Source organism: Pteropus medius, unplaced genomic scaffold (genome assembly GCF_902729225.1).
Source record: "Pteropus medius unplaced genomic scaffold, Ma_sr-lr_union100, whole genome shotgun sequence".
NCBI classification, from domain to species: domain Eukaryota; kingdom Metazoa; phylum Chordata; class Mammalia; order Chiroptera; family Pteropodidae; genus Pteropus; species Pteropus medius.
In genome coordinates, this window is record NW_024349519.1 from 12,830,813 (window position 1) to 12,855,960 (window position 25,148).

The following is a 25,148-nucleotide window of genomic DNA, read 5'->3' on the forward strand; positions in this document are numbered from 1 at the left end:
TTTTCCAACCTTTCTCACCCGTCAGTTCTTCTCTATTGTTGCTTTCACCATCCTAATTCAAGCCTCCTTTCTATTTGCCTGGATTACATCACTAACCTTTCCTGTTTCTAATCCTTCCTCTCACAGTCCACTTTATAAAACACAATTAAAGTATTCTTCTAAAGAAACACTTGTGATCATCTGATCTTCTGTTCAAAACTCATAGAGGGTCTCTACTACCATGAGTATAGCAACACTAACAAAGCATCAAGGCTCCCAGGAAATGCTGAAATCCAACTTGAGCTAAATGAATGTTGTCTGACCTGGCACTGATGGTGACTTCTTTTGTCTCTAATATTCTTCCTCCGGCTCTTTTTATCTTTCTTCTCTCTCTTCCATATATATAAATAGGACTATTCCTTAGGAGCCCTGTTTAACAGCCACCACCATTATGAAGCCCTCCCAGTTGCCTTAGGCAAAAGCAATCTCTATGTTCTTTGCCCTTCTCTTAGTGATACTTTTCACTCTTTCATATAAGTTTCATGAAGTTGAAACAACATCTTTCATTTTTTTATTCTTCCATTCCCACTTAGTACACACAACACTATAAATGTTTTTGGACTAAAGTCAGTTATTCACAACTTATCCCCCTAAAATAAAGTATAAAGATATATCATAATTTCATGGTTTGGAACATTTTGTTTAAAACATCAATTAACATTTGAAATAAGTATACGAGTGCACAGGACAAGAAACTATTCTGAAAAAAATAAAACAAGTAACTAGGTCCATTGTCAGAATAAAAAACTTAAAAACAACACAGGAACCTACAATATTTGTATTATGAATAGACAATATGTTTACACTTCGCTCACAGAATAACAGCTTATTTAACTAAACAGAAAATTCTGACTAGCCTTTACTATACCTGGTTTCTCTCTCTTCATGCTGTAAAATTAGGTTGCTGTAAAAATTCTCCAATGTGAGCTTGGCCACAGTCACTCTTTCCCGGGTATGGTTGCTCATGGGAAAGGTGGTTGTAGTCCCTGCCGTCATTGCCATAGTAACAGAAACTGAAATAACATACAAACACAAATTATTCAGTAGAAAAAAACTTCCTATCCTTTATAACAAACTCTGGAAATGGTTTGATTTCTACTGAGCAAAATTCTACCCTAACAGTTAAGATATCCAACTCTTTCATATTATAAGTAAAACAATACTAGTAAGGAAAAATGCCCTATTCGCAAAGCAATAGAAATTAATTTTGTGCTGGCAAAACCAGGGGTGAATAACAGTAAGAAGTACCAGTGGCAGTCCACACACAATATAAATACATTTGTACAAAGGTTGTATTCAACAAGCATTCAAAACAAAAAAGGTTCTATTTTGTTGTTGTCTTATTGATTCTAAATAAAATCCACACAATTTTGCTAATAACTTATAGCCTCAATAAATGTTAAGTCTCCTAAGAATTAATGTAGTTTAGCTTCTGCCATATAAATTTTATAAAACATGAAGTGTTACATCAAATAAGCAGACAAATATCAGTCTAGAGCAATTTTTATGTTTTAGAGGAAAACTACTTTTAGAAAGAAGTCCATTTATGTGGAGTCTATGGCTCTCCTATTTCATTCTGAATTCTATGTCATTTCAGATAGTGCTATAACAAGATCTAGTATACTTTTTCAGACTATGAAGTCCATTTCATTTTCAAATGATATTCAAACGCCTATAGGTACCAGGCAGGAAACAAATGTATGAATCAAGCTAGATGACAATAGGCAAGTTTTGTAGCCTTAACTATACAGTGTGTCTAGAGTCATTTAAGTGCTAACTTTTAAAAACCACTGGGCCAGTTAAATTAAGTAATGGTTTGAAAAAGATAATCTGAACAATTAGACAAGTACAGAGTGCAGCAAAATGGCTACTTCATAAGGGAACAGATTGAACTCTGGTGGCTTCTGTGGTGGGCACTGACCCTAAGAGATTTGCCCACCACAGTCTACCAGCTGGACCCTAACCCCCCAAAAAACCCTGGAATGGTTCCGTAAAGAGATTTTTGCTTATATGTATGAGAATCATAACAGACTATCCTAGAGAAGATCCAGATTGCCAAGAGTGTCCAACATTGCATTCTTACCTGAAAAGTATTCCCCCAAACCTGCCACCTACTCCACAACACCCATCTGTTCTCCCCTTAATTGCACAAAGATACAGTCCAGTATATGCACCTGAACTGGATTAGAATCCAGGGATAATAGAATGAAACAAAAGACTTTTTGCTTCAATGTCAAGCAAGTATATAAATTGAAAGTAAACAATTAACTATGGCAAATTCCCAGTTCAACTGTCATCTTTTTGGATACATACCTCAATGTACTACAGGAGCCTCGAACTCCTTACGTCTAAAACTGAATCTATTATTTTAGCATCATAAACTTGTTCCTCTGCTGACCACTGTAAACCTTTTCATAACAAGAAGCTGATCACATTACTTGTTTAAATTTTTAAGGTCTTCTCACCGTCTACAGAAAATCAAATTAGCTTAGCAAGATAAATAAAGACAACTCACATACACTGAATACATAGGATATTTTATGACATTTATTGACATTTTATGACATTTTACTGACATTTTTATATTTTATTCATTGAACTTCCCTTTCTCTCTTGAGGATTTAAGATAGTGGCACTATCTACGCATGACTACATTTCATCCTCCCAACAGCCTTGTAAGGTAAGGAACTGAAGCTTAGAAAAGTCACATAGCTAGTGAGCTGTGGAATCTGGACTTCAAGTGCTAACTCCGCCTTGCCATCCTAGCCTCACTGCTGCCCTTCCTTGCCGCTTACCCTTCTCCCAACATACTTGGTTCTTCAATGCCTCCATGCCCTCGCCTGACCTATCCCCGCAAATCAGTTAAGTCCTGAACTCTCTTCACAGGAATACTGATTCTTTACCACACGGTCTTACTATTAAGTCTTCGCTTACATACCTTCCCAGAAGAGACATAACATGGCATTCTTTCATGTGTGTTTTCTAGAATTTTTACCAATGTAGCTCAGGTACTAGTGCTTATCACTCTATTTCTATATCCCACTAAACTAGGAACACCTCCATACAAGAACTTTTCCTAATTTGAGTATTTACCACAACAGCACTGACAAACAGGCAGTAATGAATGAATGAGTCGAACTACTCTATAAAGGATGACTAAAAAGCAACTGTGGAAAAAGAAATCACTGAATTTAGGAGACAGAAATTTATAGATCTAATCCAGGACCTGCTGCTAACTGATCATATGGTCTTATTCAAATCACCAGAACACTCTGAACTCATCATTTTTCCCCAGGCAGGAATTATAATATTTGCTCTGCTTAGTACACAGGCAGAATCTAAGACCGTCTGAGATAATACAGAGCAAAGCCACAATGGTTTATACAATTGTAAGACATTATTTTAGAGATTTAGTTTAATTTGTTTAATGTGCTAAATGCTTTAATTATAATGAGTATTATTTTTAAATATGATAAATAATAAAAATAAATGAAATTCAAAAACTTTCATGGTCAAATTAATGTAGGGAGGAGGCAAGAGAACTAAAGTGTTAAATCAAGATACATTCAGAAACTGCAATATGCTGATCAGCCCTGCAGTCTGGCCAGGAGGATATCTGCAGAACAAAGGAAGATTTCTACTGGGATTACTAACAACCCACTCTCCACACCTGTGAAAGGGAAACAGGAACAACAGAGTGTTTAAGTGGCTGCCCTACACAAATAAAACTGTTCATTCCTTATAGCTAAAACCCTGGGGAACCTATGGATGAAAGGCTGGCAGCAGGCCTTTCAGGCTACATACTCTTCCCCTTCTCCTCCTCACTGTATGTCCAAATCAAAGGAGATGGGTAAACAAAGGCTTTAAACTGTAACTCACAGAAACTAAAGAATGATATACAAACTGAATTCCCAGAATACTAGGGGTCCCTCTCACTGTCTTTCTCTTGGTATTCTTTACTCTGTCTCTCTGTCGTCTTCCTCAGTCCCTCTCACTCTCCCTCTGAGAGGAGACCACGCTCTGTGTGTGTGGAGTGTTACCCTTTTTCTAATAAACTTTCCTTCTGACTCTAACTTGAATTCCTTCTACCCTCTCAGCCAAAGATATTTCTTCTCTCAATGGAGGGCTTTCAGGAGAATTTGCCCTATCCTGCATCAAAATAATTTTTAAGCACTAAGCTATTCTTGGAATGCAATCTAAGGCAATGCTATCAAACCATTTTTGGATTTCTATGTGTCAGGATCAGATGCAGAAAAGACAAAGGAAAAATAAAACAAGGATGGTATATAGCAGACATCCCAAATCATGTTTGTTAAGTGGGAGTTTGGGGTTGGGAGTGGGGAAAGAAGCTGGGGAGGATGGACTGGAAGTTAGAAATGAAATAATTTGAGGCAATCCAGATAGTACAAAATTAAACAAGTTTCTTACTGCAAGACTTCCCAGCTCTTTAATATGCTAATATGTACCCTAAATCTCCAAAAAAGGTGATAATGTATATGACCCCCAGTAGTATTCTAGGAGATTCCTTTAGGTATATAAAATTTGAGTTCACAAACAATTATCTTCAAACAGTAGGAAAAATGTGCCTGTTAACTTTTTTTTCCCCCAACATTCAGCAGGGGGCACTTAAAAGCTCCAACAAAGAGCAATATCTAGGGATTACAGAGTGCTTTCTGACTGGTCCAGATCTGTAGCTCATAGAAAATTTTCAGATGGGTTTGCCAGTTCCTAGGAGGAAAAAAAGGTTAAGACCCAACTCTAGTTGTCCAAGGTCTATATTTTCCTTTGAAAAAGTTTATGATGAAAAAACATTTTATAATGTCTCTTTAAAAAAAAAAAAAGCACAAAGAAAAAACACATAAGTAAACGCTTTAGAAATCCAAAAGAAAGATGTATGTTGAGCTCAGGTTGTGGCCTTGGAAGGCAGCTGACTGGCTGCCAAGGTGCCTCTTAGGACAGGCTGCTGTGCTCAGTCTGCCAATGGGCAAGCTCTGGCCTTCAGTTACCAGTGTCCAGAGCAATCAAATTCTGAAGCTCCTTTATCCTAAGAGAGTTCACAAGAGACTGATATATAAGAACAATGTCAATTTACTGATTTACACAATAAGAAATTGAGTAACAAGGAACAGATCCTCTATCTTCTGGCAAATGCATTCTGTCCTTATAGGCAAGCTAGGTGTAAAGCCATAATGAGGATCAGAAGAATGCTAATGCTCGGTGATAATGGTGTCAGAACAAAGGAAACTGTATTCGACTGAAATGGTTAATGACATTAGGAAAGGTGGAATCTTTAAAAAAAAGATGACTAATCACTATCTTGCCCAGGGCACTTCTATCCATTTTAAAGTGGCCAGAGATGACCAATATAAAGCTCTGCTGCTGACTGGGCTTTCCCAGAATAAAACAAAACTGGGGGGCTAGAGATGGACAGAAATATTACTGAGCAAAACTTTTGGGGAAATTTTTATGAAACATAAAAGAATTTAGGGAATTCAAAACAATTTCTAACAACTAAGAATTGTTTGCATTATTGACACAGAAATAAATATGAAATTGTTTTAGATAAAAATTTATAAACCTGAGGTCTTTATAAATGAGGAATAAACAGAAGATCAGGTTTCTCTCATCATAAGGAGATGAAATGAGTTTAACTCCAAAGTCCAGAAGTGAGTATCAAGTAATGAAAAACAACTTCCAGACACAATGTAATTTAATCATGATTGCTATGTTCTTTCCATTGTAGTTACACATATATGCAAACGTGTATGCTTTGTTTAAACACCAAATCAGAGTAAAACCTATGTCTACTCATCTCTGTAATGGAAGTATTACAGCACTTGGCAAAGTGCAGAACACACAGTAGGCATTCCGTAAATAAATGAGTGAGTAATTGAACTCTAATGGATTTTAAATTACAGATGTTTCATATATAATAATTTCCTTCGGATTATAAACTAGTTACATTAACCTTCAGTATCAAATCCTACTTGAGAGATAAAATTGCAGGAAAAAAGCCAAAAATTCTACCCTTACTTAGTCTTGATTGTGTCTTTAGAAATTAGAGTTTAAAACAAGAAAGAAAATATTCCCTTCTAACCAGACATAAATGGGCTTTAAAATTTTCAAATTAAACAAAACTAAGAACAGAAGTGACCAAATTATTACAAATAAAGATATGAATGACTGGCACTTATTACATTGCAAATTTATTCCTCTAGTGGATTTAACACTGTTCTTTGTCTTCTACTAAAGCCCTTTCTTTAGCCAGAAAAAGAACAGGATACAATTTGCAAGTCTAGAATTCCTGGACTGATAAAAACAACACTAGGTGCCCTTGAATTTCCTGTTCACGTGTTTTCTCCAGACTCCCCTATTCATTGATGGAGGCATTACCAATAGTTAAGTCCAAAATTCTTTCATTTATCAAGCCTGGGGAAAGGAGATAACAAATTTGGCACTCAGGCCATCTATAAATAGATGTGATGTCTCCAACCATTTACCATCAAGTTTCTAAAGTGGGAAAACAGAACTGTTTTACCTGATTGGTAAACTGGTGGTTTGACCTTAGTTTTCACATACTACATTTCAGAGGAAAGGACATATTTAATGTTATTGTATTGCCCTGGAAATTTCATCATTAGTTGCAACCATTATGCTATAACATATGCTCAGGTTAGATACTATATATTTTGGTTTCTAGTGAGTGAGAAGGCACAACTTCCTTCTTCCCTGAGGTACGATCCAAAGAGCGAGAAATTCACAGTTCAAGTCCCAGCACTAACTTTTACTAGGTGTATTATTTCCAACCAATACTTATTGCATATATACACTATGTAGCAGCACTGCATAAAGTATTGAGAATATGAAGACTGATAAAATATAGTCCCTGTCCTTAGGGAAGTTCACAATCTTACGGGGACAGAAAGAAGAGAAATATCAGCTCTCCAAAAGGAAGTGTTGTCAAAGGTTTAATAGAGGAAGAGATGCTTGATATGAATCTTGAGGTGGAAGTCACAAGTCAGATGGACAGGACAGAGGAGGAAGAGCTGTAGGAGCATAAAGCAGAAGGATACATTTGAGTATAGAGAATGGCTTATTTATTTGCTGGAATACCAGAAGATGAAGGTGAAAAGACAGAAGTCATGATAACAAATACTTTTTTTTTTTTGCCATGTTAAAAAATTATCCTGAAAAAAAAATTATCCTGAGGATAAGTGGGAGTTAGTCTTTTAATTAAGTGAAGAACAGCCAACAGAAAACATTTACCGAGTGCTTACCCAAGAACCAAGACCTCTTCTAAAAATGTTACATGTTTTAATGTACTTAACCCTCCTAACCACTCCTAAAATCCTATCTGACTGGCACTTTGTACAAATTATGCTAGTATAGAGAGGATGGCAAAAAGGCTGGGAATAGGCTGGACTAAGGGACTGTAAATCAGGTTAAGGGGACGCAATAATATAGTCAGGGAGGGATTACAAACTGGTGGACAGCAGCCATACTTTGCTTAGCTGCACTATGATTTAGAAATTTGGAAGATTTCACATAAAAACCCAGATTTCTGGTTTTTCTTTAAAATCTGATCTGTCAAATATGAGCCCACATTCCAACCTGGAAATAGACAGCTGAAACTGAGAAGCAGCAGGATCCTAGCAATACCGCACCCCACCAGAGTCTATCAACATTCTACTCCCTCATGTCTGGCCGCCTTCACCCGTTTTTATTACCTGCCGTTTCCTGTAGGCATTTGAGATTACAACCCTTGTTTAGGAATAGAAGGAGGTCCTAATTTAAGAAAGTAGTAGAAGAGGTTAAAAGGGCTCAGTTTCTCAGCAGGAAAGACTGAAACCTATAATTATCTCTGGGTTTCCAGTTTGGATGACTAGGTAAATGGTCCTAGCATTCATTAGTAAATATAGGTAGTATAAGAAGAACTAACTTGGTGGGGAAAGAAAATAAGTTCAAGGCTGATCCTGTCTGAGTTATTTAACCAGACTCACGATTTACATCTCTAAAATGGAGATAATATATGCCAGCCTTATAGGGTTGATGTGATGCTTCAATGGTGGCAAAGCACAGTGATGAAGGGCCAGATTGCCCTAGACCTGAATATTGGCCCAGACACTAGCTGTGTGTCTTTAAACAAATTACTTAAACTTTCTGTGCTTCAGAATCCTGTTGACTAACATAAAGATAACAGTGACCAACTTGTATACATACTAATTATGTTAATAAGACATAAGAATTAGGAAAGTTAATATTTGCGAAAGACGTAGAACAGTGTCTGGCACGGAGAAATGTCATGTAAATGTTTGATAAATCAATAAAGTATAAGTGAGAAAGTATTTTAAAACATCTCGTGACTCATATTAAATATGCAAAAATGATTAATTTTCTTCCCTGTCCAATCTTCCTGCTCACTCCTCCTGCCTTGGGCTGCTATCCTACATTAGTTTGTAAATGTAGTCTCTAGTGCATATTTCCTGTCCCAGTCTTAAAATCTACTTGATTTGACCAATTAGATTGCTTTAATTGGAAAGAAGAGAAATGTATCAAAAAGCACATAACAGTTTATTAAAAAGACTTGAAGTAAAAAAAGAACTCTTCATAGAAGTCGTACTAGAAGCCAGTAGTGACCTGGAGGCATGACTAGGGCAGAATAAGTGTTCTAGGGAAGAACTAATCATATCTCTCACGAGATGCAGTGATTCTTATGAGACAACAGACATCCAATTTATTTATAATCTATTTACCGCATTTAGTGTTAAGAATTTTTATTTTGCTTTTAATTAGTTAATGTGACTCTCTACATTTGGCGTGTGCCCTGTTCACTATTCCAGAGGAGCAAATTCACAGATACTGTGTGTGTGTGAGAGAGAGAGAGAGAGAGAGAGAGAGAGAGAGAGAGCGCGCGCGCGTGTGAGAAGGCCTGGTGGTGATAGCACAGTGATGCTCAAGTTAATGTTATTCTTATTTTCAGTATTATTTTAGAAAGAGGCATTTTTTATTGCTGACAAAATATACTTCAATGGTTGAATTCCCAAAAGCTTATTTGATTAGGGCAATGTTGCTAAAGGCAGATTACTTGCGTATGCTGATTCAAATAATTACTAAAAATCTCTCTAAATTTGAGTTTCAACTTCCAATAGGAAGTAAAAAGTGTTTATAAATCAAATATAAACAATTAAACTATGAAGATAAATTTGCCAAACAAAGTAGCAATTTTACCTAAACACTGGCCAGTTTATAGATCTTAATGTTTAGGTGAGGCAGCATTCCATTTTTCTCAAAAATATTCAGGAAAAAAAAGCCATTTCTTCTTATAATATTTACATAATTGAATTTCTCTAGTGCTATATTCCCATCTAGTAATGCATTAGCTTTTCTCTGCAAAAGATGCTTAACTGAATCTACCAAGTTATATATAGTTAACTCAAAAAAATAAACTATCCCAGCTGAAATGCCAACTTCAGATATTTATAATTTAGCACCACAATGGGAATACAATACCAACTTTTAGACAGCAGTAGTATCCCTAAAAGAACTTTAAACCAATTTATATTAATTGGAGCTCACAAAGGCACACATAAGAACAGGCTCACCCTGATTAGGCTAAAAGAGAAGAAAATAAGGCAAAATGCAAGGCAGGAAGTGGAAGAGGAGAGGGGAATGGAGGGTGGGGGGACCAAAGTAAGGATTTCAAAGCTATTTGTAAAGAAGAAACTATTCAGAGGTAAAACAAAACAACAAAAATAACAGAAACAAGAATTAATAGACCATAAATATACATATAAATTGGTACATATTTATTTCATTCCTATTTTATTTATATAGAGAATGTATATATCTAGAAATTGAGTTTATAGACATGAAATTAGTAGCCTGGGGAAATTCTTGGAAAGAAGAGAGCACGCAGAAGGGGTCAGGGAAGAGGGAGGCAAGGAGGAGGGGTGGGGAAGAGAGGGAGACAGACAGACAACACAATGATTCAGAGAATTCTGGCCTACCAGATTTAACCTATGGTTTCTGAATTGGGGGTCTGGAAGAATGAAATGAACAAAAAAGATATCTAATGTATATCCTTCTCTTTGCCTTGTCAGTTGAGCCAAGCTTCCCTCTACTTCTCACAGCCTAACATAGTGAGTTTCCATCTGTATTTTTCACTTCTGTTATAAAGAATGTTGGTCAGTGAACATAAGCCAAATTATTTTTTAAATAAACACTTCAACTTAAAGTTTAAAAATATCCTTTAAAATATTAATTTTAAAGATATACATTTAAAAATGGAAAAATAATCCCATCCACAAAAGTAGCAAGGAGGAGATTGAGAATATTCATAAATTCCTAAAACCTGATCCAAAAAAAAAGTTGGCCTTTTTATGAGGAAATCTAATAATAGATTGTGGAAAAAAAAGAAAAGAATTATTTAATTAATGATGTTGGAACAACTGGTTATCTATCTGGAAAAAAAGCAAGTCAGATATCCAATTCACTCCAAAGGGCAAAATAAATGTCAAATGGTTCAAAAGAGTGAGCATAAAAACTAAAAAATAAAAGGAAAAGAAAGGGACAAGAAAGAAGAGGAGGAAGACAATGAAAGTAAAAAGAAAAACTAAACTTCAGAAAAATTACAAGAAAATACAGATAAATATCTTTGAAAGGGAAATCTTTGAACGGGAAGGGACTGTCTTAAAAAGACTTTACAATGAAAATAGTGCTCGGTATCATTATACAAAAATTTGGAAAATACATATATATCGAATGAGTTAAAAGATAGTAATCAGGGAAACCTGCAAAATAACTGTATATCAAAAGTGCATTTTAAAGAATATTAAAGGTAAATGTTGAAAGAAATTATATTTCTTAAAATATATGTCAAGCTCATTACACAGCTATTTAATATCATAGTTGTAAAGGGACAATAAAGACCCTAATAATAAAAAAGATGAATAGAGACTCATAAATAAAATAAGCTAATAAACATGAAAAACATTCAATTTTACTAGTAAATCAAAGACACATGGCAACTATAAAATAATGTAATATGTTCCCTATAAGAAAGTAGCCACAATCTGGGGGAAAACCCTCTTCCTGGGGTCCAGTTTATCATGAGATGCCTTTCTCATACACCATCTATGTTTATGCATGCATGCCTTTTTTTCTAGCTTTGTAAAGACATAACTGACACATAACACTGTGTAAATTTAAGGTGTACAATGTAATGATTTGACACATATAAATGTTGTGAAATGATTACCATAATAAGGCTAATTAACACATTCATCACTTCATATAGTTAAAATCTTTTTGTGTGGTGAGAACTTTTAAGATCTGCTCTCTTAGCAACTTTAAAATATACATTACAATATTGTTAACTACAGTCACCACGCTGTACATTATACCCCAAAAACTTAGAACTGAAAGTCTGTACACTTTAACCACATTCACCCATTTCCATACCCACCCACCCATGGCAACCACTAATCTGCTCTCCGTTTCTGCTTTTAGTTTCCATATATAAGTGAGGTCATATAGTATTTGTCTTTCTCTGTCTGATTATTTTACTTAGCATAACACCCTCGAGGTCCATTCATGTTTATACAAATGGCAGGGTTTCCTTTTATGGGTGAATAATATTGTTATACACACATGTATATAAATATATATAGTAATTTGTATATATGTAAAACACATGATATATATATATGTATATCACATTTTCTTTATCCATTCATCCATCTGCCAACGGACACTTTCATGTTTTGGCTATTGTAAATAATGCTGCAATAAACACAGAGGTGTAGCTATCTCTTTGAGATAGTGATTTCATTTCCTCTGGATGCTCAGAGTGAAACTGCTGGATCATATGGTAGTTCTACTATTAACTTTTTGAGGAAACTCCAAACTGTTTTCTATAGCGGCTATACTGATTTACATTTCCAGGAATAGTGTACAAGAGTTCCCATTTCTCCACATCCTAACAGATTTGTGAAGTGATCTCACTGTGGTTTTGATTGCATTTCCCTGATGATTAATGATGTTGAGTACTTTTTCATGTATCTGCTGGCCGTTTAAATATTTTCTTTGGAAAAATGTTTTTATTCCCGTCCTTTGTCCATCTTGAAATCAGATTATTTTATTTGAGGAGGTGGGCTACTAAGTTGTATAAGTTCCTCATATATTTTGAATATTAACCCTGGTCCTGGGCTTTTCTTTATTGGCAGACTTTTCATGACTGATTCAATCTCCTTTCCTTTTATGGGTCTGTTCCAATTTTCTGTTTCTTCAGAATCGTCTTAGTACATTGTACGTTTGTAGAAATTTCTCCATTTCTTCTAGTTTGTCTAATTTGTTGGCATATAATTGTGCATAGTAGTCTCATAATCTTTCGTATTTCTGTGGTATCAGTTGTAAGTAACCTCTCCTCTTTCATTTGTAATTTTATTTATTTGGAGGCCCTCTCTTTTTCTTAGTCTAGCTAAAGTTTTCTCAATTTTCTTTTCAAAAAACCAACCTTTTTGTTAATCTTACTGTTGTTTTCCTACTCTGTATTTATTTTTACATTGATCTTTATTTCCTACCTTCTGCTACCTTTAGGCTTAGTTTGTTCTTCTTCTAGTTCTTTTAGGTATAATTTGTTTATTTGAGATTTTTTTTTCTTAATGTATGCATATATTGCTATACACTTTCGTCCTGGGTATCCCAGAAGTTTTGGTATGTTGGGTTTCCATTTTCATTTATTTCATATATTTTTAAATTTTTCTTTTGATTTCTCCTATGACCCACTGATTGTTCAAGAATGTGTTGTTAAATTTTCATGTATTTGTGAATTTTCCAGATTTCCTCCTTTTAGAGATTTCTAGTTTCATACTATCTTCTTGAATTTACTGAGACTTGTCATGTGGCCTGACACATGATCTCTCCTAGAAAATGTTCCATGCGCACTTGAGAAAAATATATTCTGTTGCTGTTGAATAGAACGTTCTGTTTTTGTACGTTTGGTCCATTTGGTCTACAGCGTTATTTAAATCGGCTGTTTCCTTAATTCTCTGAATGACCTATCCATTATTGAGAGGGTACATTAAAGTTCCCATCTACTATTGTATGGCTGTTTATTTCCTCTTTCAGTTGTTTTACTTTAGTATGCTTTATTTTTTAGGTGCTCTGATATCTTCTTGATGGACTGACTCCTTTATCATTATAAAATGCCTTTGTCTCTTTAGACTATTTTTATCTTAAAGTCTATTTTATCTTATATAAGAATAGCTACTCCCTGCCTTCTTTTGGTTATCATTTTAAAAATTTATTCATCTCTTCACTCTCAATATATTTGTGACCTTAAAGCTAAAGTAAGTCTCATGTGTGTATTTAATCCATTCAGCCATTCTGTCTTTTGATTGGAGAGTTTAATCTATTCACATTTAAGGTAATTATTGATAAAGACTTAATATTGCCATTTTATAAACTGCTTTCTGTTTTGTAGACCCTTTGTTCCTTGCTTCCTCCTCTCTTGATGTCTTGTTTTGTAAGCGATGACTTTTCTGTATGGAAGTATGCTTTAACTCCTTTATCGTAATATTTTGTGTATCTACTACAGGTTTTTCCTTTATGGTTACCATGTCGCTTACCTAAAATATCTTACAGTTATAATATCCTATCTTAAGCTGATAACATCAACAGCTAACAGAACTTCATAGTTATATTCTCCTCCTCACATTTTAGGTTATTAGTGTTACAATTAACATCTTTTTTTATTATTTGTATCCAGTAACATTATTGTATTTTTAACATGCTTGTTTTTAACTTTTAGAGTTGTGAATTATGTACTATCATTACAAAATTAAAGAATATGAGTTAAACAAACTATATATTTACCATTACCAGTGAGCTTTATACATTCATGTTTTTAACAATGCCCATTAGCATCCTTTTACTTATGCTTGAAGAACTATCTCTAACATTTCTTGTTAAGTTATGTCTAGAGATGATAAACTCTCTCTCAGATTTTAATTGTTCAAGAAAGTCTTTATCTCTTCCTTTGTGAAGGACAGTATTTTTGGTTGACAGTTTTCTTTCAATATTCTGAACAGATCCTCAACAGATCTCCCCATTATCTCCTGAACCGCAATTTCTGTTGAGAAAGCTGCTTATAGCCATAAGGGCTCCCTTGTATGTGACAAGCTTCTTTCAAAATTCTTTTTCTTTACTTTTGACAATGTGATTACTTATGTCTCAATACAGCCCTTTTTAGGTTCAACCTATTTGGGGTCCATTGGGCCTTTTGAACCTGGATGTCCATTTCTCTCCCTAAGTTTGGGGAATTTTCAGCCATTATTGCTTTTTAAATAGACTTTGTCTCTTTCTCTTGCTCTTCTCCTTCTAGGATTCTCATAATGTGTATTTGTATCTCTTGATCATGTCCTATAAGTCTATAGGCTTTCTTCACTTTTTTCATTCTTTTATCAAGTGACCTATTTTCTAGTTCAGATTTTTTTTTCCTGCTTAGTCAAGTCTGTTGTTGAAGCTCTTAATTGAATTTTTCTTCAGTTCAGTCATCGTATTCTTCAGGTCTAAGATTTGTTTTGTTTTTGTTTTTTAGTTTGTTTGTTGAACTTTTTTCATTTTGTTCATGCATTATTTTCCTAATTTCATTTAGTTGTCTGTGTGTTCTTGAAGTTCACTGAACTTCTTTGAGAATTATTCTGAATTCTTTGTCAAACGGTTCATAGATATCCATTTCTTTAGGGGCAGCTACTGGAGTTTTATTAAAGTTTCCTTTGATAGTGTCATATTTGCCTGATTCTTCATGTTCTTCTATTCCGTGTGTGGGTATCTGCACAATTAGATAAGTGGTCTCCTCCAGACTTTACAAGTTCACTCTGGGAGGAAAAAAATCTTCACCAGTCAGTTCAGTTTGGGGTATTGTTAGTGTCTGTGGGCAGGCAGGGCTTCTTATCAGGGTCTCTGGTTGGGTGAGGCTGCTGCCATACTCTAAAGTCAGGAGAGAATGCTTCTGAATGGGCTGTGTGGTTGGGCGAGCCAGCTGGCTGGGCTCCATGTTCAAATAAGGCCACTGGGAGGGCTCCCTAACCTGTTGGCTGTGTTCCCTGGCAGGGTGGTACGACTGGATAGACTCCATGATTGGGCAGGGCTCTATAACCACTACTGGTTTGATAGGATCCCAGGCTATGTGTGCTTCCTGACCATTTGGTGCCTCCAGCTGGACTCCATGTTGAAGTGGGGTCTCAGGCAGGGCTCTGCAGTCAGACAGGGCCTCGGGCTATGCTTGAAATTCGACAGAACTGTAGGATGTGCCTTGAAGTTGGCAGGGTCTCGAACTGGGCTTTGCAATCAAGTAAGACATTGGCTGGGTTCCACTATTAGACAAGGTCTCTGGTTAGGTTCTCTGGTTGGGAGGAACCTCCAGCTATATCCTGCAGTACTGAATGGATTCGACTGTGCTCTGCAGATGGGCAGATTCATTGTCTAGGCTCCCACATTAAGTGAAGCTACAGACTATGCCATGCAAATGGGTGGGATCACTGGCTGGCTCTCTGCCTGGGAGAGGCCACCCAATTCAACAATTGGGCCAAGCCATAGGCTGAGCTCTGCTGCATGGCAGGGCTGTAGGGTGGGCTCCACAGCTGGCCAATACCATAGACCAAGCTGCCCAGAGTCATTATTCAGGGTCAGAGGCTATACTTAACAGTATACTTAACAATATCCAAGAAGGGCTGTAGGCAGCCCGGGGTGGGAGAATGATTCAGCCTCACCCTAGGGTTCTGAGATTTTTACAGTGATGTCTTATCTATAGGTAGTCACTAACTGGTCTTCTCCTTAAGGGGAGTGAAGTTGAGAATGACCTATGTCAACATCTTGATATCATTCCCTATAGGTTTGTTAACTGGTAGATTTCTAATCCTTTCTAATAGGGACTATGGCTATTTGTATCAAGAACCTTAGAGAGTTTTTAAATATCTTTTGACATATAATAATTCCACCTTTAGGAATCTATCTTAAAATAATCAAAATTGCAGCAAAGATTTGTAGAATTTTTTAAAATAAAAGCATCATTGAAAATGGCAAACAAATGTTTAAAATTAGGTAAAATGATTGGTGAAATAATAACAGCATGAAATACCACAGAAATAATAATGAAAAAAATTCTCCCCAATAAAACGTAACATGATGAATAATGTTAAGTAAACAGGATACAAAGTTCTATCTTCATGTAAAACATAAACGCAATTACATAAAAAAAAAAACAACAGGGTAAATTATGGTGTGTAATTATGGATCACTTAAATTTTATCCTTTATCATTTTAATTTTCCAATTTTTCCATAATGAGAAACAATCGTTTTTATAATAAGAAAAAAATTACTTAAGAGTGATTGAGTGTGAGTAGATGTGGGAGCAATAAAAGGGATTCAACTTACACTTTCAGCTCACAAAGGTGGTTTTATAAAAGGTTCCACTATACTTAGATTTTTTTCCCCTATGAACCAAATTCTTAGTTCTGGTTTAGTGGAGGATAATGCAGAACAGCAAAAAGTTTGAAGTCATGGAATAAAACTAAAGACAAATCATAAGACTAATGGGAATTCTGGAAAAAAAAATTCAGTCATCTCTTAACACTTCTTTTTAGGGAAAGAGTTTTTTGGTGGCTTATACCTATGCATATTCAAAAGGGCTCAAACTGTCAATCTCTCAAGTAGCTTTTCTACTGGTGACTCAAAAGGCCCTTATCAAAATCAAGCAAGGCAGCAAAATCTTAGCTAAGTTAACTTTGTATCTTATTTAGGGTAAGGGTATTATTTCAAAATCATAAGAGATAAAATAAATGCTCTAGTTTTAAAGAAGATCCCCACTTTATTCCTACTTTGTCTGCTTTAAAGGAGACAATGCCTGATTCAAACACCAGTACAACCAAAAATGTCTACTTTGTACTTAAAGGTGAAGGTTTGGTATAACCAGAGAACCACCAATAAATGGACAAGGCAGGAAAACGATGAGTGGTGAGAGGTGATGTGACAAGTTGGTAAAGGAAAGGGGAGGAGCAAACTTTAGGAAGCAGCCAATTATAAAAAATTGGGGCCCCTTTGAAATCTTGTCTTTCTTAAAAGTAAGCTTCTAATAGAAATAAGAGTGAGAGAGAGAGAAACAGACCAACGTTCACGCAGAAAATGAAATCTGAAAACATGATGAGCTTAAGTGAGGATGTAAAATATAAATTGCTCAAACATTACTTTAATTGAAAATATATTCATATTTTAATTTTCCCATTAATTCAAAATATTCAAAGCCTCTTCATCACTGAATAGCTTCAGGAGAGACCTCTTTGGATTCCTCTACTGTACAAATTTCTTTTATATTTATTTTAATTTGAAAATCACTGTGTTATTTTGTTTATGGTTCCTTGTCAAATGAAAACCACTCACTGAAAGAGAACAGACTAATTTAACAACTTAAGAGCCAGGCAGCAGTTCTTTTTGAGGGCAAAAACTGGATTAGACTAAAATTAGAACATGATATCATCAAGCTTATAATTTAAAAATATAAGTAGCTATGAGTTACTTTTAGTTATCTTGAGTCAACTCTCCCAAGAGACTTTTTGACCATTACAAGTGACCAACAAACTCAGTTCCCAGCTAAAAGTAGACATACCATGTGACCCATCAGACTCAGATATTACATTAAACACACAGACTGTGAGAAAATCCAGTAGGTATCTATACCTCATTAAGATAACAGAGTATAAAAAACTTTAAGGAAGGAAAATTTTTTTTTAGTTAGCGACCTTTGTAATTAATGCTTGAACAGCTTATTATCTAAACGTCAAACAGGGCCACACCATTTTGACTGTGATCTCTAGAACACGATTCTGGTTTATTTGGAAAACAAATATGAGAGAGAAAAAAATACCTAAAATGGAATAAAAAATAAAGTTTATAGTTTGTTGTCATCAAAGATATCCTGTAATTCAAGTAAGTATACTGGCAAACCCTCCGATAAATCAGCTTGTGAGTTCAATTCTGTTCAGCATTTTACTCAAATCCACTCAAAGTCTAAGACTGCAAATTTATTTCACAAACAGGTATTAGAATCACAGAACTTGAAAAGAGCAACTATATTCTCTAGTCCATCTCCCTCATTTTACAGAAGTGAGGCAGGCCCACCGTGATTTGGCTATCTGGTGGGAAAGCATGGACCGGAACAGGTCAACTCAAACTTCAGGTGGAACTTCCAAGCTAGTTGAAGGTCTAGGACACTGTATTGCCCCTGCAGAGAAACTGGCTTTCAGAACACTGACAGCCAGGGATGAGTTCTGGACTATGTGGTACCTGTTAGTTGTAACATTGACGTCAATGTCTGACACTAAGTCACTGCTTCTTATCTTACGGTTATGGATCTGCGGATCAAATAACTGGTTTCTGCCTGCTTTTTGCAGATGACTAAAGACATTTTACTCCAAACTTTCTGGAAACCAAAATATTACAACTAAAGGCTTCTTGAAAGCTATTAGGATTTTAATTACAGAAGCCAGTCACCATTAAGTGATGTACATTTAATTTGAGACCCTACCTCTGTCTCTAATTATTTTATTAAAAAACGCCCCAAAGTGAGGTTCTCAAAATCTTATACACTGTATGGGTTCACAGGCCCTGGCACCTCTTCTCCAGGATACCCAAGCATGAGGGCAAATTTAAGTGAACATATGTATATTCAAATCTGTTATTTGCCATAGATTTTCCATAACAGATGACATACAGTTTCTAAAATATAAATATTACTTTTTACTTTCCAAACTGGAAATATATTTTTTCAATTTATGAAAATAAATGTTTCATGTATAAATGTGAAAATATACATAAGTATATAAATTGCAAAGTCAAAATTACTTCACAAGGCTACCTCCCATAATATCCAGTTTTAACTGTTGAATGATAGACTGGAGTTAGACTGTCTGGATTTAAATTTTGGCTCTGCCACTTAAAAACTGTGAGACCTCTCAGGGTGTCAGTGTCCTTATCTATAAAACAGATATAATGACAGCATGTGAGAATTAATACCTAGGGTTTTATTGAGTACTTTACAAAGTACAAGTATTATTCTAAGCACTTAAAACATATTAACTAATTTTAATAAAGTGTATGACTGATATGTGTTAAAGCACTTGGGATAGTGTCTGAAATTTAGTCAAGTAATAATTAAATGGTACCTTGTTATGTCATTCCAAAACTTTTATACACATATAAAAACACAAATACATATATAATTTGATACAAATGGGCTCATATAAACTGTTCTGTAACTTGCCTTCCCTTACTATCTTGCAGACATCCTTCAATGTTAATACAAATAGATCTACTATATCTTTTTTATGGAGCACATAGTAATATTTTCTAACATGAGTTGTTTTATACTAGACAGTGTTTTACGTGTATCATCTCAATCTTTACTTATATCAACCCTAAAAAGCATGTACCATTATTATTCCAGTTTAGAGAAGAGGAAAGTGAAATTTAACTGGATTAAGTAACTTGCCCAAGATCATACAACTAAACAGAGTAGAACCAGGATTTGAACTTAGGTTCCTCTGAAACTAAGCAACCACAGCACAGTCCATTCTTTTTTTTTTTTTTTTTAAATCATGCAATCGTTTTAAACCAATGTCACTAACAGATGTTTAGATGGTTTCAATTTGGGGAGGGTATTTTTAGCAATCCCTCAATGAACATATTAGATCACAGACTGCACACTGTCTTTTTTCCTTATTACATACTGCCAGACATGCAATTACTGAGCCAAAGAATATTCACATTTAAAATTCCAGTATACACTGCCAGACTGCTTTCCAGAGAGACAGTACCAGTTGACCATCCAGTTATATGAGAGAGCCAACACTGGGTACTGTCCATCTTTTTAATATTCACCAGCCTGACTCGTTAAAAAGAAGTAACGATGTCTTAGTTTTCCTTATGCATTTCTTTGACTAAAATGAGTTACCATATTTTCATATATTTTAAATTATTATTTTTTCTTTTATAACCCTGCCTGACTTGATTGAAGTCTTTTGCCCACTTTTAGATTGAAAAATTCATTCTTTGACAGATTCAGACTATATTTGAATATAATTATCACAGCCCATTTATAGGTAAAATCATTTTTAGCTGAAATCATGTCATAATGCCAATATTTAAATAATTTCAATTTATACAACTTAGGAAAAAATCAGAGTATGCTTTATTTCATGTAGGAACTATAGTTATTACAATAGAAGGAGGGCACTTTCTGATAAATGAGTAGGATCGAATCAAAATTATCACACAACTCAAAGGTTAAGAATATAAGTAGAAACAGTTTCCCAATTTTTCTGTTATTCAGATGTGACATTAAGGCCCTATTGTTTGGATCCTATTTACTTGGACTAGCATATATCACTTATTTTTTTAAAGCAACCAATCAATGTCCTTGTCCTTCTCATGATCATCATTGTCATAATCATGGCTACCATTTAATAAGCACTTTCTCTGTGCCAGACAGTGCTCTGTGCATTATCGCACTTAATTATCCTAACAACCATATGAAGTAAGTACTATTTCCCCATTTTACAAATCGAGGCTCAGAAAAGTTAAGTTGCTTGCCAGAGGCCTCTCAACTAGAAAGTGAGGGAGCTGGGATTTGAACCCTGTCTGACTCCAAGGATACTGCTCTATTGTTCTAATATCATCCTTACTCTTTACGGACCAGACTCAATTCATTAAACAGAGCAAAGGCAAAAATATATCTGTAACTTCCTAAAGGCAAGTCAAGAGAAATATTGGTCTGTTATTATGTGTTCACCCTACTTATTCTCGATAAAGCTTAAATCTCTGTATAATTCCTGGTTTTAAAAACATTTAAAAGAATCAACTAACCATCCTTCTACCAGAAACAAGGCTGTTAACCTTCCTCCCACTTAACCTGCCCTCTTGCCCAAGCAGCTCTATAAACTGTTGAAAAGTTTTGTAATCTCTGTTGGAAACTTTGCAATTACTTCACATGTTATTTAAAATACATATTGTCTATCCTATGCTGCCCTCGGGGACTTGTCTAAATGAGGGGACAGTATCAGAATACTTTACTGTATGCCCAGGAGGATTAACAAAGTGAGTGGCAGCCAGAATTCAAGCAAAGATGCCTTCATTAGGGCTGAAACCCAAGTTTAAGCTGCTTCTAAATGGGTTCCCAGGAGCCCCGAAATAACCTTAGGAGGACAGAAAGTTCTCCTAGTGGTGACAAAGGAAGCCCTATTATCTGCTTGGCAGCCTTACAATCAGAAAGTTCTTCTTACATCTAACCTAAATCTCTCCCACTGAAATTTAAACTCACTTTTTTTCATATTCTCCATAAAAATGAAGAACTTCACTGTAGCAATTAACTTGCTCAAATTCTCACAGAAAATAAGAAAAAAGTAGATAGACTCAGTATAGATTTTCTTTATCTTCATTGTAAGATCAAAAGGTCTTAAATTTTCAGTCCACTTGACTAAGAAAAATTGCTTGTTTCCCTTCAGAAACTGATCTGAAAATAAAGTTGCCTTTCTGAAATCTTCATGACTAGTATCTGAGAATTTAAAAAACAAAAACACTTCAGAGTGCTTTTAAAGGTCTTTATTAATAAAAAATAAAACCATAGGTAACTTTTAACAAACACTTCTGTGTCAGGCACAATGCAAAATGTTTAATATGCATGATGTCCTTTGATCTTCACAACAATTCTATGAAGTATGTTTCTCACATTAACAAATGAGGAGACAGGCTTAGTTGCCATCCAAAGACATTCGACTAGTTAATGGAAACCAGTCTGCTTCGCAACAGAGCCTAAGCTCATAACCCATTCAGTTACATCATCTTTCATCTGACCTTTATTTTTAAGTGGGTAAACCTCCCTTTATAGAGTACTTTGTTCCTCAAAGCACAAGTTCTTTATAATAAATTTTATTTTCCTCATTTCTTGCCATTACAAAATTGGTGAAAATATAACAACCCTAAGGGTTCACAAAAATAGTCATACTTAAGAATGCAGTAAACATTTTTAAAAACTAAAAAAGACTTAGGAAAATTAGTATGAACAACTATAGAACTTTTGCACTAGATAACCATCTGTTAATACTCCATTTTGAGATCTTCTCGGTTCCTTCCAATTATCCATTTACCTATCTATCCATCCATCATCCATCCATCCATCCATCCATCCTCATACCTAAACCAAACTCTCTTACTTTCAGAACTGTAAAATATATTTTGACATCTTGTTGGGCAGGCTTCTCCTTTATCCTTTGTTTTCCCCCAAAATTCTGACATACTCTTTTGTATGAATTTAGAATCTTCTTAATTAAAAATAATCTTCAATTAAAAATATTGTTGGGGTTTTCACTGGGTATCATCTTTTTGAAAAGAGGAAAAAGCATAATTCAAACTAACCCAGTCTCAGCCTTGGACTTAAAATTACCATTTTGATTTCGGTTCCTCTGCCAAGGTATTTTTGCCACCTGGGGAATAAGCACCCAAAATTCAAGGTTAAGGTTTTTAAATTTTTTTTTAAAAAGTGGCATTCGAATTTACAGTTTCTATTACTGATTACAGAAAACAAAATAAGATAATTCAATTAACCTATTAGATATTTAGGGTTTGTCTGACCAAAGATGGAAAAATAGAAGACATCAGCTAATAGTTCCACTGGTTTTAAGTGATCAAATAATTGGCATCATTAGCACGTGTCATACACTGGACAGTATCCTAGTAGGAAGAGACCTAAATAGTAAGAAAGATGTTATGAGCACTCAAGAGAGTCTACAGTATTGTTGAAAAAAGCAAGACTAACCCATAAGCAATTAGTATATGTGACAAATAAGCCTGGGTGAGCCTTTCTGACATAAGCAGGGCTTCAGAACAGGGAAAGATCAGCATGAGCTGCAGTACCCAATAAAAACTAATAAATTGGGTAACTCAGCTCTAGCTTAACTGAATAAATGCCTGGCAGTAATCAAAATTTAATGACAGCTATTTAGAAGCCCATGTGAAGAAAGCAGTGATAATCTCAACTTGGTTAATAAATCAAGACTGAGCCACACTTACAGCACCCTATAAAAGGTCAGAGATCCTATAAGCAAACATCTCTCATTATTCTTGCAATAGTTACTCCAGATGATATGTGAGAAACCACCAGATTTCGGGAGCCAGGTCTTCAATCAGGCTTCGTTATTTTGTTTGAAGTATCCTGACTTCCCAGAATACCAGAGACCTTTATTTAAAAGATTAAACACAAGTCCAGCACTGGATTATCCCCAATGAGAAATCCCTAAATGCCTTGTGGCTCAAGGGGCTACTCAACCTGAACCTGCTCCCCCTATATGTGGCAGGAAAAGTCTCTAATCCATAAGACTTATGTCTATAAAAACCACACCCAGTTTCCTGACTTCATGGAAATTTACCAGTTCATTCAGAAGACCTAGTATGTGGGCTCATCTATTTGTGGAACGATAGTTCTCTCCAAAATAACTGAGTCAGACATTAGATTTTTTTTTAAGGGGAAAAAAAGAATTTTTTTGTTGTCGTTGCATAAACAGGATGAGCACTGTACCTCCTTCCAAGGAGCAAAAAATAATGCTAAACATAGCTAGGAAAATTGGTTGGGAGAAAATGGGGCAAAAAAATGCTTTTTAAAATTTAAATCATATGCAAACTCTACAGTTATTCAATTTTTAAAGCATTATCAGATAATGCAAAGCATGACATTTCAAGACTTCTTTACCAATCTGTCATGCCCATAAGCATTACTTACAAATGGTGTATTCTTTGAAAATGAGCAGAAAAATTGCCTATGAGTTGGTTTTAAAGCAATTTCACTAAAATCAGGAAATTAAGACTATTTAACCCTCTGAGGTTCATCCCAGTCTTACTATGCTCTATTTCTAAAGGTAATTATTAGTACTTTAGAATTAAGCAGAGAGCATGTCAGGGTGTGAACAGTTTTCACACACAGGCCTCAGAACTCTATTTGTAATGAGATGCACTGTAAATCATAGAACAGTACTTCACGACCTATAGCTTTTCTTGAGTGAAACTGGGATAATCTGGGGGATGTACATTTTTAGAAGTGAAATAAAAACTATATAGTTTCTTACATACTTTAAGAGTTGTGAAGATCAAATGGAAGAGGTAAATTATAAAAGGCAAGATACTCAACCTCAACTTAAGGTTATACATGTACTGGAACAATAAAAATCTAAACTCAGTATAATGATTATTTCTGGAGAAGGAGGGAAAAGAAAGACTACAAAGGCATCTCAAACTCTGTAATGTTTTGTTACTTAAATAAAATCTAAGGCAAATATGGCAAAATATTATGATTTCGGCAGTAGACACATGAATGTTCTTTATATTTTTCTCTGTAATTTTGTGTATGTTTATAAAAATTCATAATAAAAGCTGCAACTATAAGTTTTATAATATAATCTTGAGAAAATAAAAATGACAAAGAATCCAAGGAATTCTAAAGGTTTCTTGTGGATAAATTTGTTTAAAGATACTTAACTTTTAACATAGAGTATTTGGCTTTCTGCTAACAACTATCTAATTTTCTTTATTAGTATTGTTACCATCTCTTTTCTTCCTTACACCGTCATCTCAGAGTTTAAATAAAAAAGCTCAACTCTCTTCAGAGCAATGGACAAAAGAACCAGTGAGATGGGCCCAGTGGAAGTGATAGGCCTGGGAATAGCTCGGGAGAAGGAGGTGAGAACTCGGGACAGAAGACCACCTTCCAGTGTGAGAGGCAGCTAGATTTCCAGAACCCGATCTTCGATCAAGCTTCATTATTTTGTTTGAAGTACCCTGACTTCCCAGAATACCAGAGAGACCTTTATGTAAAAGATTAAAAAACATATACCATACATACTAAAATATTTCCAGATGAAATAATATAACATCAAAGATATGCTGCAAAATAATACAGATGAAACAAGACTGGTCATGGTTTGATAACTGTTTAAGCTGATGATGGTACATGGGCATAACAGTATACTCGCCTGTATTTAATTTTTTTCTACAATAAGTTTTTAAA

The 25,148-nt window shown here is 35.0% G+C and overlaps 1 protein-coding gene across 1 annotated transcript in view; it reads right to left on the reverse strand.

Moving 5' to 3' along the window:
- The window catches only part of STK38L (serine/threonine kinase 38 like), a 72,756-nt gene that overhangs the window by 26,184 nt on the left and 21,424 nt on the right, over positions 1 to 25,148 (reverse strand). The window contains exon 2 of the mRNA XM_039882444.1: positions 908 to 1,052. Coding sequence (XP_039738378.1) covers positions 908 to 1,041 — 134 coding nt within the window. The 5' untranslated portion in view covers positions 1,042 to 1,052. The remainder of the gene's footprint in view (positions 1 to 907; positions 1,053 to 25,148) is intronic.